The 17163-nt window shown below is 38.5% G+C and overlaps 1 protein-coding gene across 5 annotated transcripts in view; it reads right to left on the bottom strand.

The window, feature by feature from the left end:
• Nucleotides 1–1648: 1648 nt before the first annotated feature.
• The window catches only part of YAP1 (Yes1 associated transcriptional regulator), a 96713-nt gene continuing 81198 nt past the window's right edge, over nt 1649–17163 (bottom strand). For all 5 annotated transcript variants that reach the window (XM_075592430.1, XM_075592429.1, XM_075592427.1 and 2 more), the window contains 3 exons: nt 13874–14004; nt 8781–8893; nt 1649–8316 (listed from right to left, as the gene is read on the bottom strand). In XM_075592430.1, coding sequence (XP_075448545.1) covers nt 8078–8316; nt 8781–8893; nt 13874–14004 — 483 coding nt within the window. In that variant the 3' untranslated portion in view covers nt 1649–8077. The remainder of the gene's footprint in view (nt 8317–8780; nt 8894–13873; nt 14005–17163) is intronic.

A 17163-nucleotide genomic window follows, 5' to 3' on the forward strand; every position in this document is an offset into this window, starting at 1 on the left:
ATCACATTCGGCTTCCTATTGGCCCACATGACGCAGGAACTTTAAACTTTGCAGAGATACCAGCACCCTCTTTGGAGGAATGTATCTCGGGAAGCAGGGGGTCCCAGGAGCTGAAATTAATGGGGTTCAGCTCCCGAGACCCCCTGCTACAATTTTTTGACATACTTGAAAACGAGAGGTATCTCTCAATGTATTACTTCCTGGTAAAACCTTTTTATAAATAAATAAAATAGATAAACATACATTTTCTCTTTTAAAGTGACATGCTTAACAGAAAATGTGCAACTGGCACCAACTAAAATACACATACGGATTTTAACCTAGACGGGTCTGTAACACATTGCTGCTCCCTCTACCAGTGAAAAAGGGTGAAAGATTGTTAAAGTTGGTTAATAAACTGAAACAGAGGTCTAGTCCTGCTACTGTATGTGCTGAGCAGGACATTGCCAAGTGCCCGGCCATCCCCTCCCCCCTTCATCTCAAATAGACTTTAAAGCAGCAATTCCATTCCAAAGCCACTGCATATATATCCGGATATCTCACTCCCTCTAAACACGAGAACGAGCTCCCCAGCCATATACGCAGTGGCCGTCTGCAACAACACCTCTCTGAGTAGGGGCACATCTACATACGGTAAGGTAAGTACTGCGTTTTTACTATATGTGGGAATGGGCCAGAAGGATCTTGTATGCCGAAACATTTACGATGCCCCTCTTCTTTGGATGTGTGCCCCACTGATTGGCATTATTGACTATATGTCTGGCATACTGCCAATGGATGTCTTCTCTACCTGGTTATTTGTTCTCCCCTCACCCCCTTTTAGTTTCTTTTTTGGGGACATTTTACTTACCTTGCTTTCCTGGAAATAATTTTTTCTAGATGCCAGTTTACTGTGGCATTGGTACGCTGTGTGCAGTTTAGTATTGTACTGCTATAGAATAAACCAAACTGCTCCTGGACAAAGAATACATTGGTCTTACCACAGGGTGACCCTTAATTCTGCTACCAACCGAATAAAGTCCTGAAACAAAAATTAGGTGGCAGCCCCGAGCAACAATCGAGTGAGATTACAATATGTCATAGCAATGCCTTTTACCCCATCTACTATATCTGAAGTAGCACGGACAATAGTTTGGCAAAGAAAGTGTTCAGCCAAGAAGGATAGAGAGGAAAGATCAAAGAGGAAGTTGGGTATACATCTGCCTTCAAGTTGCATGTGAATAGCAGGTGCCACGGCTTGCTGTTGGTTGTAAGGGCTTCATCCCAGTAACAGACAAGTAGTGGCCCATTTTCTTAATGCCATTGCCTCAAACAGCCATAGGTTATTGGCCAACCGTTTTCCAACCCATACAAAAAGTAATTGCTTTAGATGGTTATTTGTAGCTCTGAACGTTAAGACTGGTTATTTGTAGATGCTGTATATGCAGGAATTGTGTTGCACTAGAAACCTTACTGATGTATTCTGTTACAGAAATGTAATACAATACATGACATATGCCCTTTGGCTGATGCACACAACTTCCCAAGCACTATGCACCAATGTATTGGACTTTTTTTTTTTAACCTGCCTTGATGTACATTTATATAAAGGAGTAAATACACTGTTATATTAAACATTCCACACAAATAATCTCCAGTAAACAGGAAATATATACACCTTATTTTATTAAGTGGGTAACAATATATTCAACATTGATCAGTGTGATGTGTGTGACTCGCTTAGAACCAAGTTGTCAAGTAAAAAAAAAAAAATCAGATTGTCAAAAAGTTGAATTATTATAGGATGCTAAAAAGGCATGACGAGTTTTTGGTCTGCACATTGTGGAAAAAATAAAAGTCTGCATTACATTTTTTTGTATTTAACAAATGTTAAAGACATACAACATTTATGTTTAAGCAGGAAGTATATATTTATACCACAAACAGAAAATCAACAGTTTCAAAAAGTATTACAGAAAAAAAACAATGTAACAGAATTTATGTACCTAATATACTTGCATGCTTTTACATCTAAAGTAAACAATGATACTACATATATTCAACATGTGTGCATTTAACATTTTCTAAAATAAGACATTAACATATGCAAAGTTGTTTATTTTGAAAGAAAGAAATACACGAGTCTAGCACACCTAATTGTATACAATTCAAGCTGGGAACTGTAATCATTTCTGTACTAATTCAGCATGTGTGCAGAAGCATCAGGGTCATTTATTTTGCATTGCTTATGTTCCAACACTGATTGGTATGTTTGTTCTATAGATTTGTTTTCTGATTTACTCACACTGAAACCAATGCCATGTTTTAATGACTGGAGAATGTATACCACCAAGCAATATTTGATCCATTTTGGCCACCCAGTACATACAGAAAAATACACATTTAAGGCCAGTGACTTACTCTTAGCCATGATCAGTATGAATATAAAGTAGAACAGTGCAGTTAATTTTCACTTCAGAGAAGACCAAATTGTGATTTCTACAGTTTAGTTAATATACTCAAAGCAATGGGGATGGTTATTTATCTTACAATTGTAACCCACCAATGTAAATATCAGGTGCCAGGTACTACGCCATACTTTATTACCAACCTTCATATAAGAAACTAAGAAAATATTGGCAATCCCCCCAACACTTCACTCCTTACACGGACTATTTTCATTGGCACCCTCTTTCATTATCCTTTGTTTAGCATTCCAAGAACAAATGATAAACAAGATAACCTGTTAATAAAATGTGTGCATCGTTTGGTCCTCCTTATACAAGGTGGGCTAAAAATGTACAGTTAGATTGTATCACTTACAAAACACAAATACCATTGATTTACATGCCTCTTTAAAAAAAATGTTTTCTTTGGTTTCAGGTGAGATAATCAGCTCTTTTCATTCAAATGAGACAAGCATAGGGTATCACTGAGAAACAGGAGGATTTAACAAGCTGCAGAAGTTTTTTTTTTTTTTTACACATGAAATGACAAGTCTTATAATGCATAATCCAGATATATTTACACAGTTCCTCTATGCTCTCCTACATAAGATTATAATGGAACATAACACTTGTGTGATAAATCATAATCTAATTGTATAATAAAAATGAAAAAAAAAATCTCTATTTGCTACATGTATCTTATTTGCAAATGCAGATATCTTTTGTTTATATAGTGTCAGAGTGCTTAAAAAAATGTATATTTGATTATTTACACAACATTAATGTAATACAGATAAAAAGCACTGTTTTCGCTCAAATACTTTTAACATTAGGATCAAGGGAGCCATTTCACAAATCGTGTAACCAATAGAATCCTCATGGGCACTGAAAACTGAAGGACTAACATGTGCAAGTCTCTTTAAAAACATTTGGCATTTATAACCTTCAGTTCCTGACGGTCACTCCCAATCTAGTTGCCATTACAGGGTCACTTCTTGACCAATGAAAGATGTAGTCTGCCGGATCCCTCTGAACAAGGTATAATTCCGCACACAAATGGAGGATTCTGCTTAAGGTTTCCATCCAGCCTCTTTTAGACATACTGATTTTAACTTTTTTTTTGTATCCAGTATTTGGCAACAAAAAGGTTACCAAGACCATGGCTATTGTAAAGTTAGATATAGAGGTAGAAAATGTAGTGTATATATTAAAGTGCATTTTTTGTATTAACAAAAACGATTGCTAAATAGAACTGCACCTTTAACTCTTTAAATGCTTGCCTGCCCACAGCACTAGGGTGCCACAGACATTCTAGCTCCGGAGCTAAGTGATTGCTGCTGTAGCAATGATATGGCCATGATCTGCCCACTGCCATCTGGAACAGAAGAGGAATCCCCCATCTCCCATTCCAATCTCTCCTAGAAACATGCAAACAGGTCATGAACACGGCAACCTCAAACCGAGAAGGGAACTCAAAAGGTCAATCCATAATGTTTCTTTTTCTGAAAGAAGGAAGTTACTTTGTTCATATGCAGAGAAATGACCTACAGGTAGTAGTGCAGGCTGCAGCATGCTGAAACAAGCAGGTTATTTGAGAATATACAGGTAAAATCCTATGGAAACAAGTAAAAGGAGTTAACTCCTAGTTAAACAACCCATGCTATTTCTGGAGTAGAAAGACATACAAGTTAACATATTTTCAAAAAAGAAAAAAAAAAGACATAAAACTGGTGAAGGAATAATAAAACTAACCTGACAAGTCGCACAATGTGTACTGAATTTGCAATAACGTGAAAGCGCTCTGGCAGGTAACGCTCATGTGTATGTTTGTGTCAGTTTAAAATGGTCAGCCATCAATATTTACACAGGTAAAATAAATGGGGATCTTTTTTGTCCCCACGAGACAGGTAGAGCTCACTGAGAGTTTGTGAAAGCCAGAGTTGTTGTATGCTGTTAAACACTTTAATAGACCATGAGAGTTCTTGAAGGATGAAATTATAGTGTACAGAGCTTTTGATAACTCACAGGTCTTCCTACAGTATACACTTTAAGACCTGTGAGATTTTGAAAGCTTTGAATACTACAATTTCATCTATAAATGGTTCTGATTGCATATTACTACAACAGACCTACACTTCTCTAGAACCAATATGGCTTCTACAATTCAAATGATTCAATTACTCATCCTTAAGCCTACAAATAAATTAGAAATAGGAAAGAGTAATGAAAAGCGAGATAATTTGTACAAAAACCATTTCACCTTAACTCTTTTGCTGCCAGAGGAATCTTAACAGAATTACAATTGATATACTGCAGAAAACAGTGCCATTTAAATTAAGTTGAAATGCTAATATAGTGCTTCTAAATCCTCCCCTTGGGACAACCCAACCAGACGATAATCAAGGAATTAGGACACACCCATGCACTTTTTACATGTGAAGTACGTTGAGCTATTTATCAATAGAACATAACCTGGGTGGTGTAATAAGAGGGCTGATGAAGCACTGTGCCAATAGAACAATTTACTGCTCCACTATCGATTGAACCAGATCTCAAAATGTCTCTGCTCTATGCAGGTGCCAGCGGGGGGCATTTCTTTCACGGAGTTAAAAAAAACACAACAAAAAGTTACCACAGAGTATTAACGGAAACGGGATTATACCACTGCTTATGTGGTAGGGTTTCCTAATGCAACAGAAAAGCAGCAAAAAGCTGTGCAAAAAGGATTGGACCGACCTGTGCACTAAATTCTTATGACAGTAGGTGACTTGCGATCAAATGGTCCCTAATACTACAGCAATTAAATAAATAAACTTTGCAATGTACTGTAGTGTCACAATAGGCTATATACAATCAGCACCTGACCGAGAATAAGCAGCAGAGGTCGTCATGTGAACACTATACTGCAGGCTTTCGAACTTACACAATAAGACACCTGCAGGGCATGTCTGCCTTTAGGCACCTGCACTTTTTAACGTAAGGAAAGTGGGAACTGCATAGACAATTACTTTAAGGGTGGGGAAAAGCTGTATTATCAAATTAACGCAAAATAAGCTGTAATTGCCAAATACTTTTTGGAATAATAGCAAAGTGGGGATCAGTATGACCAAAAGAGGATGTAAGAAAATATGAATAAAATACATATCCATCTAAGTCTCCAGTAATTCATTACCTCTTTCATCAAAATCAATGACAAGGACCATACGGGGACTGAAAAAAAAACCTGTAATGGCCTTTCAGACTTTAAAATATATATATATTTAAAACGTTAAAATGTTAGGTAAAGAAAAGTTACTTTTTGGTGACTTTTCTGATGCGTTGTGGTGAAACATTCAAATGGAAGGTACGTGAATATATTTAAAGTAAATTCTCGGAAATTCAGGAAATAAGCACTCCTAATAAAGAAGCGCTCTTACAAATGTCCACCATTAAATACTCAGAGGAAACAAGACCAGTTTTTCCATCAATACCTTCAGATAAAAACTTAGAATGGTAAAAAAAAAAAAAATTATTGTATAATCACGTCAAGTGGGGCCTGCTTAAAGAGATGGGCAGAATTAATGGCGCACTCCAAGCAATGTGCTACGTGTGTGGTTTCAAAAATCTGTTTTGTAGTATTAGATAATCTAGCTTTTTTTTAATTTAAAAATCCAACTCAATGCCATTTTTAATGAGTTAATATGGGGAGCGTCTTGATTTCTATAGCAAGTTTAGCCCACCTCCCAGGCAGTACGAGATCTTTGTAACAATTTCCTGTCTGTGATCATTTGTTGCCAATATTTCCAGCCGCTAGAGCTGTAAACTGTAACAATAGTAATATAAGAAGACATTGTAGCGCTGAGTTACACTGACTAAAGGATTGATTGAAAAGCAGCCATTTAGTGACCCCTGGCAGGGGAGCAATCAGAAAATCTGATTGGGGGGTGCAGTCGCGGTGTCATGACGTAGCCACGTGTTGCCATGACTACGCATTGTCACGTGGTGACGCGTTGTCATAGCAACACATTATCACGAGACATCAGGAGTCACGTGATGGTGCGTTGTCATGGCAACGTGTTGTCACTTGACGACGAATGTGGATGAAGGAGGGCTGCTCTCTTATAAAGGCCCCGCTCCCACGGCAATCAGTTTAATTGCTGTGGGGAAGAGTGCAGGGCTTCTGTAAGTGCGAAAGCCATTCTTGGGGGGTGCAAGACCCCTGGGAAGCAGGATTTTGCAGATCGGTCACGGGAAAACTAATGGATTGTCAGTTTAGGTATTTCGTTTAAAAAAAAAAAAAAAAAGGTAATCAAAGGTTGCATATACTAAAAACAAAAACATTTAAAAGATGTTTGGATTGCGTCTTTAAAGCCATTAACTCAAAGTTATGGTTTCCATTTTCTAGAAATAATTCAACATACAGTAAGTAATGATTGAAAAAAGACTATACAAAAAGTCAGGCAAAATGATTACATGATCGTAGCTCAACTCAGAGATTCCATGAGAAGCACGGTTATACAAATTAGCCTTTTTGGTAAACAATTATGCAATCTGATCATTTCATGGCTAGATCCACCTCAGACTTTAAAAGCATCCGGTTCTGTATTTAAAAACCCTCATAAAAACATACCTAATTTTATGCATACAAACTCTGCAGTCACTATGCATGTGAAAGGATCACTTTTTTTGATACAAACAAGGGAGGGAGGTGAAAAGATTGGGTTGATCACACTTTTACAGACCTACCTTCTATTAACTGCAATTTCTGTTTGTCCACACCCAAAACACTCTCTGCTCCAACTATTCTTTAACATACAATCATCTTAACGCTTATTGTGGCTGAGAGGGCATCAAAGCACATCCAGCTAGTATCCCAACGCCTCATCTGTACCATCACAACATTTGTTTCAATATATACATATTCTAAAGTAACCAACCACGTACTTGCATATTCAGGCAACATAACATGTAGATCATTTTGCCCTGACCCAATGAAGTACTGTTTGAATCTCAAAAGATAACCAGTAATGTTATTTATCCAAGAGGCATTGTCAGAAATCTATCATATATATACACTAATGAAGACACACACCGTTACTAAATTTCATCAACTGTTCTTCGGAAAAAAGATTATATAGAGGAAAGCTATACATAAAAAGATACCATTGCTACCACTCACATCCTCATTTTCTAGAGAGAAAAAATAATGACATTTTATACAAGGGTTAGCAACAGCAGGGGTTAGTAAAATGTCCCCAGTCTCTGGTAATGGCAGGCTGGCTGGTAATGGTTCCCCAAAAAACGGCAAGATATTTACATTAGCCCTTGTCGTCCCTGCAGTTACGCGTTCATTACCTACCCATGCCAATCTCTTAATGCAAAACCAATACTTGACGAGGCAGAAAATAAAAATAAAATAAATGTTAAATATCAAAGTTGTTGATTCTTCTGGCTCTCAACTGTGAAAAATGTCAGCAATAATGAAGCAGCAATGGATAAAAAGAGGGGGGGGGGGGGAAAGGAGAAAAACAAGTCTTTATGAATGCTTGCTGGTTTTTCTTTTTTGAATGTAAGCCAACAGTCTGCCACACAGGCTCATTTTGAACGGGAGAAACAGACCCTCTGTATTTTTAGATCCTTCAGAGATTTAGAAAGCAGTTTTGTTGATGCCTCTATAACCATGTGAGAAAGCTTTCTTTATCTAGCTTGGTGGCTGCCAGGACAGATTCCATATCGTTAAGGATGTCTGAACTCAAAGCTTCTTGAAGACTTGGCATCAGTTCTTCACTTTCCACGTTCATCGCTTCTCCCTCTAGAGTACCAAGGTCCACATTTGTTCCTGGAAGTGCTTCCAAATAATCTGGGAACCGGTTCTGTTGGGAGGGCATAGTACTTTGGCTGATTGCATCACCTATTAAAAAGGACAAGAAAGAAAACGTTCATTTTATTATCATGGTACCTTATTTATCACCATTCATGAATCACTTATCACTGTTCTCTTCCTGCATATGTAGATGAAAATAAATACCCTTACTTGCCTTTTTATGTTAAGTCGCTGCATAAGTTCAATACTTAACTACATAACTCAGCAATGTATTTTTACAACAGTTACATGAAACTTCTATAAGCAATATTATTTAATTAAACAGCGATTAAAAAGAACCCTTGCAGGGTTCAATTCTAATGCCATCCTAGGCTCCTAAAACTCTATTTTAACTATATGCCCAGGACATACTTGAAAACGAGAAGTAACTCAATGTATTACTTCCTGGTAAAACATATTATAAATAAATAAAATAAAAGACCTTTAGAAAATATTAATTAGGAAATAATTAGATAAGCAGACATGCAATCAATGATAAGAGAAAAACTAACCTGTGTCCATTTCATCAACACTGTTAAGGAAATCATCAGGAGTTCTGGGTACACTGTAACTACTCATACTTAAGCCACTATCTGTACTTTCGTCTCTGGAGTGATATGTGCCACTGCAAACAGAGAGGAGCTTAGGTAAAGTCAGGATACAGAAAAATAACGGGGCAATACACTGATAAGTTCTTTTGAAAACAGTATTATGATGTTTGAAAGTATTATGTAATTGAAGTCTTCAAGCAGCAAAAGTATACAAACATCTATATTCATAGTGATGCAGCTCTCCTCTCCAAGAATAAGCCCTATTTTACACTCAAAAACCTCAGAGAATGAATGTCTTCCTAACAATTTTCTGTTCTGGGTTTAATGGGTTTTACGGATATTTCAGCCAATTTCCAAGATCATACTTTTTAGACCGCGCTTCAGGAATGGATAACTACACAAAAATATAGAAACATTTTAGTAATAGAGCACATACTTTTTTTTTTTTTTATTGGTCTTCATTTACTGCTCACAAGTTCAAAGTTTATTATTTGTCAACTTTGTGCGTCAGTAAAGTGAATAATACAGGTGCCCTACACATGATAACCAGGCTTCGGCCTACAGCTTCAGTTAGTGCAAATATGGTTCAGAGTATTTATAGCTCTTGTTTTTACCCTCTGTCTGTGCAAAGCCAGCAGCGAGTTTCCAGATTGCTTGGCGTTGATATGTTATCAATTACTGTAAACATTGCTGGTTTTCTATTTACATGACTCACGCTACATACTTTGTATAGTGCATAGATATACGCTAAAAAAAAACCAAGAGATTCTTTTGTGATTTTACTTGGATTTATATTCCGAGCATGCTGCAATGTTGGAAAAAAAATCCTTGAGTCAGAGTGTTTTCATCATGCTGTTTTTTCCGGGGAACTGCAGCTGTTTTCAAAGTAAAGTAAAAAAAAAATGGACGCGCAATAAAAAGATTTAAAGCACTAAAAAGCAGGTCTAAATTGCCTTTATTTCCTACTTTTAAACATTGCTGCAAACATCGCAAATGATTTTCTGCTGTTACTGTATAAGCATCAGTAGATACACCATTTGGTCTAAAAGAGTGTGTAATATATTTTAAGTTAGGGACGTAGACATGGCAAAAAAAGTAATATTTATTTTTCTAGACACCTTTTTCCTTTCTGGCGAGTCACCAATTTCTCAATCAGTTCTAATTTAAGTTTACGGTTGGGAAGGTGTTGGGGGAGAGAGAAGATGTTGCATTATGGAGTGCTTTCGCTTTAACAAAGCACTGTTAAGTACTAAGGCATTTCTCGTTATCTTCAAGAGCATATTTTCAGAGCATATTTTTCTCTTTATACTTGCTGAAAAAGCAATTAAACTCCGACTAAGTTTTTCAAGATTTTAGAATGCGCTTATAAAAATATAAGTCAAAGTACAAAATCGAAAGGTTTTTTTTTACACCAATTTGTAAAAAAGGCTTTTACAACATGCATGAAAAGTTGTAAACCTATAACAAAATATATATATATATATATATATATATATATATATATATACATATACACACACACACACACACACACACACACACACACACACACACACACACACACACACACACGTTATTTTGCACTTTGATCTTTAAGTGATTCTTGTCGTGTGTGTATATAAAGTGCAAAACTGACTGCAAATTTGGTACAGAATGCTTCCTACTAAAAACAAACTGTTTGAACACTGACGCTAATAGTTACACCGCTGCTAGCATCGAGCTCAAACATTGCCCAGGAAGATGAGCCATTATTTTCCCAACACTTTCCGTGACTAGAACTCCAACTTGGGAAAATCTGCTTTAATATACTGTGAAGTTGCTTCCCTGTGCTGGAGAAGAGATCAGCTTCATACAAGACTCAAATCTCCAGCACTTGGACGCGGCTTCACAGCATGGGGAATTTAACAGGGGACACGTTCTTCAGCAGGGGTGGCTGCTCCAGTCTTGGAGGGCCAGAAAAAGGTCAGGTTTTCATGATATCCCTGCATCAGCACAGGGGGCTCAATCAGTGACTCAGTCTAAGACTGCACCACCTGTGCTGAAGCTGGGATATCCTGAAAATCTGACCTGTTGGTGGCCCTTGAGGACTGAGTGGGCTACCCAGAATGTCCAGCTTTGAAACATTCGACATATACTGAATTGAATTGCTTATATGCAGACCTGTAACGTGCTTTAATATTGGATAATTGTTTAATGTTCATCAATCGCTTAAAAAAGTCTGGCTCAAAAAAATGCCTAAACGTATCCAAACATTGACCTCACGTTATCGGCCACCAGATGCACTATACGCAGGGGTGCGCAAACTTTCCTTAATGCGCCCCTGTCGCCTCTCCTCGCTCACGCCCCCCATCCTCCTCCTCATGGCTCCGGCATCAAATGACATTACGCTGCCATGGAAATGTGACGTCATTTGACGCCGGTTGCCATTGAGACGCGTCGCTGGAATCAAGGTAAGTAAAACGTTACGGAGGCCTCGCGCGATCCCCGCCATTTATTTTAAATGCCTTCGGGGCCGCGCGGAGCCGCGTAACAGGCTCCCGCCTCCCCCTGAAAATCTTGTGCCCCTCCCCCCCGCACTCTAGCCAACTTCTGGGAAAAGGAAGAGCCTCCACCAATGAGTGACTTTACAAACATGAAAAGAAGCGAATCTGCTGGAACGTCTCACAAGTCTGTCACATTGCACTGTTAATACATTCTGTGACATTTGGCTCATCTGGGAATCTCCACAATGTCGGAATTTGATCATGTAAATAAGTGGGGGGTGGGGGGGGGGAAATCCTTTACCATTGTACTTGTATTACCAAAAATCTTATTTCTCTGATAATCTGAAATATAATCCTATACGAAGATACTGTATAGCTTTTATGCACTTCTTTTATCTGTATTGTAAATTTCCGTTCAGATAGTACATAATGTATGAATTGTTCCATGTCCCCCTTATCATTCCTATTATTTTTTGTATCCCTCCCCATTCACCTTTATACTTTATGAAAATTAAAAAAATAAACAGTTAAAAAAATAATTCTGACTCAACATTTTAACCCGTTAGGTGCTGGCTGGCATAGTGCTCACTGACCAAAAGTCTGTATGGTGCTGCATAGGAGGGGAGGGCATCCTCTAAAACATCGAACTGTTAGAGGCGATTATCCCTTTAAACTGGAAGGGTGCATCCTTTGCATACTAAATCAGGAAGACCCTCTGTGAAATTCCAGAATTCCCTATTGTCCTGGCCAAACTCAGAAAAGCATATATTTATATTTACAGTTGGATGCGCTAGTCCCCATTTCCCGTGCTTCAATACTGCTGCAGCGCATTACAATATGGATAGGTGCAGGAACATACCAAAGGGAATTATTAGATCACATAGCTGTAAAGAAAAGTGGGCGCTACAGACTATTACCGCCTGGCAGCAATGACACTAATATTACATTGAAAGGAGTCAGGCACACAGCATAGAGCAGCAACTCCAGCCCTCAAGGGCCACCAACAGGTCAGGTTTTAAGGATATTCCTGCTTCAGCACAGGTGGCTCGTTCAGTGTTTCAATCGTTGATTGAGCCACCCTGGAGTAGAGCAATTGAAAACATGATTTTAATCACTCATACAGAGCTGCACAATCAGGACCGGAGCAGTTCTTTACAAACAATATTGCTAGATGTTCTGGTAGCTTCAAGGGTGGTAAAAATAAATGATAGATTGTCACAGTTCTGCAAAGTAGGGATTTATGCACATCCATATTCACGTTTTAGCATTTGGGCTGTATGTATCTAATCTGTAGGAAAAGAACATTAAACCACGGCTACTACATGCTTTGTTCCCAGCAGATACTGTACATTATATCATGATTTGTCTATGTTCAGGTTTATATTAAGAAAATCATTGCAGTGGTTTGAATATTACTAGCACTAGAAAGTACCAAATGTTTCAGCACTCAGAAGTACAAATACCCTCAGCACTCACACTGTTAATGCTTTTTTATATTCAACCCCATCAGGGAATACACAAACTGCTTTTTATCGAGGCTGGTTAGGGGTGCAGTTCAAACAAAGAAAATTCAGCTGCTGTACTAGACTATCGGTGCGGAGTTGGGAAGCAGTTTAAATGGGCAATTTCATATAACAGGTGAGATCATTTCTTTAAACAAATTCTCACAAACAAAAGATTTCCCTGGAAAACTGCTAGAGGACTTCATAATGAAGCATGAGGTACGAAGAATGAACAGAAAAGAAGGCTTGGGGCTATAGATATGCCATAAAACGAAATTTTGGCCCCCCTGTTCAATAAAGAAAACGTATAGAATTTGCAACCCAGCGGCATTAGGAAAAAATTTGTTCCGTTACGTTATAGTACGCGCAAATTCATTATTAGTATCGGGATGTGTATGTATATGTACATAACAAAAATCAAAGAATTCTGCAGCACTCTGGTAGATATAAATACGGTTTAATGCATCAGGAAAGCATAAGTGTTCAGTACAAGAATGGGGGAGCGACATTTTGGACCTCCCGGATATTTATCTAGCTCCTTCGGAGCTAGATAAAGGACCGGGAGGTCCGAAACGTCGCCCCGCCATTTTTGTACTAAACACTTATGCTTTCCTGATGCATTAAACCTGATTTATATCTACCAGAGTGCTACAGAATTCTTTGATTTTTGTATTATCTATTTTGCTGCTGGATGGTGATCCCAGCTGCTCTGCAAGCACCCTGATCTTAAGATAAGTAATATTATTTTTGTTATACATGTTTGAATGCCCTGAACGTCTTGTTATGTGTGTGTATATGTGTGTATGTGTGCGCGCGTGTGTGTGCGCGTGCGCGCGTGTGTGCGCGTGCGCGCATGCGTGCGCGCATGCGTGTGCGCATGCGTGCATGACATCTTATTGCATATTTTGTTTACAGCATTAGGTTGGATTTTAAAACCCTTCTTGCACTTAAGAAAATTCATGTTTTATAATGTACATTTGTTACACAGAACACAAAGTATTGTTACGTGGTTCACACACAGTATAAGGAAGATGAATAAGGGGCTTCACAGAGCATGAATCACACCAACCTGTTCAGGAAAGGATCCGAGCTGGTCATGGTCATTGTTCTTAGTTCCTGAGACATCCCAGGGGAGGACACTGGGTTTTGAGTGCCACCATCCTGCTCCATTGTCGGTAGCTGGTTACGAAGAGCCAATTCCTACAAGACAAGTAATCTTGTGTACTATTAAATTCAACAACATGGGTTGCAGGTCCCCGAAACATTATAAAGCACAGTAAAACATACATACATTTGTGTTTCGATTCATCTTGGAAAGCCACTTGTGTTTTGATTTTGTTGCACCTATTCTTCTGTTCATTGCAATATTACATATTTTTCGCTCGGAAATTGGAGGTACTTTTAATACTTCCAAAGGGATGCAGGCATCATTTCAAATAGGGTGTGCCATGTAATAATAAATAGGAAAGTAGCTACCAGGACCTATTACCAAGACTACTAATGAAATTGCCAAGTATGTCTGAACACTTCCATTACTTGAAGTGACAACAAAAATTAAACTGAAGATCTTCACACTAAATTAGAAGTATTTATAGAGCAATTTAGTAGCATAGTCTTCTACTGATCATCATCTCCCATGTATCAGTTCATATGGGTCACTCTAAATTGTTTGAATTATCTAAATTAAATACAGCAAATTAAGACAACCAAAGACTTTCTGGTTTGACTATGTATTCTAAGTAATGTATAATGACAAGTCATATGTGTAAAAATGATCAATGATCACTTCAATATGAGCACCAAGTAAAGACCCACCGCTGACTTTATGGCATGTGAAAGAGTGAGATATATGAAATCTCAGACATTTTAAATTTAGTTTGCTAATATTTTTCACGATCGATGCACAGGACATGCCTAAGGCTGCGCTTATAGTGCCGTCACCAGCGACGTCACGCTGCGGTTGCTGGAAAAATCAAATTGACTTCCAGCGACCGCGCCGTCGCTCTGCTTCTACTATAAACACACGCGACGGCGGCAATACATTTGTTTTGCTGCGACGTTGCGTCGCCGACACTATAAGCACTGCCTAAGACGTTTTTTTCACAACACAGTATATTGCTCCTGTATACACATCAGTACACAGCACATTACACTTAAGAGGAAACATAAGAGGGTTTGAAACCTCTGTTTAGTACTATGAAGAAAACTAATGTTGAGCCCCTAAAAAGTATCAACCTAAACCGGATACTGTATTCATAACAAGTCAGCAATACGCTTTGCTTCCTTCAGTTAATAAAAATGTCTTTCCCACGAAGAAGCATGGAAAGTTATAGGCCACCACCAAGTGGCTTGGTTACGAATTTAAATCTTAAAAGGGGCAATTTCAAGATGTTTTTTTTTTAATTTAAAATATTTATTTTTAAATACAGAATTGAAGCAGGGGGCCCACGAAGCTGAACCCCAATGTCAGCTCCTTGGACACCATTGTTCCAGAGGTACTTAGCTCTTTACGGGTTGCCGGTAGCCACGCCAGGGTTCACTGTGTCTGCTTTTCAAAGCGCCCGCACCCTGCAAACCAATAGGAAGCCGTGAGGTCATCAGATGCGGCTTTCTATTGGCCCATGAGACAGGGAAACTGAACACTGCAGTAGATACCGGCACCCCCTTTGGAGGTAATTATCTCAGAAAGCAGGGAGTCCCGGGGCTGAAATTAATGGGGTTCAGCTCCATAGACCCATGCTTCAAACCTGTAATTAAAAATGAAAAATAAATAAATTAATTAAAACGGCTTGGATTGCTCCTTTAAATGCAATCCTCAGACTACTATGTGCATTCTGAATACTCTCAATGCCAAACTGTAAACACAGTAACCTGGATGTTAAGGATGTCTCACTTCACTTGTCTACTCCCTTTGGCGAGATGACCCTATGCGGACATGGACCAAGCCTCCCTTTCCATAGCAAAATAACATCATGGTCTTAAGCTTGACTGTCTGTGCAGCGCATATGCACAGTTATGAGGATATTGTGGAGGAGAAGGGACAAGTGGTATATGTATCTGCTTGCGCAAATGCAATATATGTAGCTGACCCTGTATCTACAACTTTATCATTGGCAGGCTCCCATGTTTACACAAACCAACAGCAAATGGACTAGTCATCCATGCAAACTTTAAATGTGGGCTACAAAAAAATGCAGATTTAAACTACTAAAATAAAGACAAAAATATGCTAAATAACTGGTATAAACTAGTGTAGTATAGAGCTTATTCCCAAAGTGCACCATTTGTGACAAAGACAGCAGATGTATTGTATGATAAATCTGAAGTGGGCAGCAATCAATACAACAAAAAGAAACTAGGCATTCAGTTTACAGCAGGCAACAAATAAACTGACTATTTCCCAAACGGCACATCTTTTCCAAACTACTGTAGATCTCTAGTGATTTGAAGAACAGACCCAACAACACATCAATTCCTTTCGTGAATTTCATACCAACTAAATATTTACATGGATGTCTAATTAGATCTCCAGTTACCCAAGATGCAGGGCTTGGCCAAACACAGCTTTAGCCAGTGTACTGTACAACATCAACACAAACATATAGACCAAATCAAAGAGCAAACTGCTAGAAGTCCAAATATATACAAGTCTTCCTCACCAAGGTTAAAGGGGCAGAGATTCCTAGCACCTATGTGAACAAATGGCAGGTGAGAGATCTTAAAGGGACGGAGGGGGTAAATATAAACACACACACACACACACACACACGCATAAGTCAGTCCTATTAAAGTGGGTTGTTTCCCCCCCTTTCCTCCGATTGGCCATCTGTCGGGGACAGACGTGCGCAATTCCAACCAGGAAGAATGAACAATTCCCACTTATTTTTTTACTAACATGCAATATTTGGGAAATCCCCACGAATACATAATGAAAGGCTTGCTTGCTTGAACGATTCGTACATAGCAGTTAAATTATTTCTGAGTGATTTTTTTGCAGACTGGAACATACAAAAAATATAATTTCAATGTGTATCATTGCTGTCTGCATGGCACGGCCCTATCCGACATCCCACAAAGTATCCTGATGTGGCCCTTGGACTATTAACAGCTGATAGTTTTATACTAGTTGCTAGGGCAATCAAATGTCGTTTTTCACATTGAAACGCATTTGGAAGGTAAGGTCACGTGAATATAAATGGCACAGGTGTTACAAATGCTTGCAAAATGTTGAAATATAAAACGATCACGCCTTTAAATGCATCTAACATAATAATGCAATAAGATTGTGGCCCTTCATAATGTTTTCTTATGTGACCCCTTTGGAGAACTAGTTGGAGAACCCGGCTGCATGGCCTACTA

This window comes from Ascaphus truei, chromosome 3, assembly GCF_040206685.1.
Source record: "Ascaphus truei isolate aAscTru1 chromosome 3, aAscTru1.hap1, whole genome shotgun sequence".
NCBI classification, from domain to species: domain Eukaryota; kingdom Metazoa; phylum Chordata; class Amphibia; order Anura; family Ascaphidae; genus Ascaphus; species Ascaphus truei.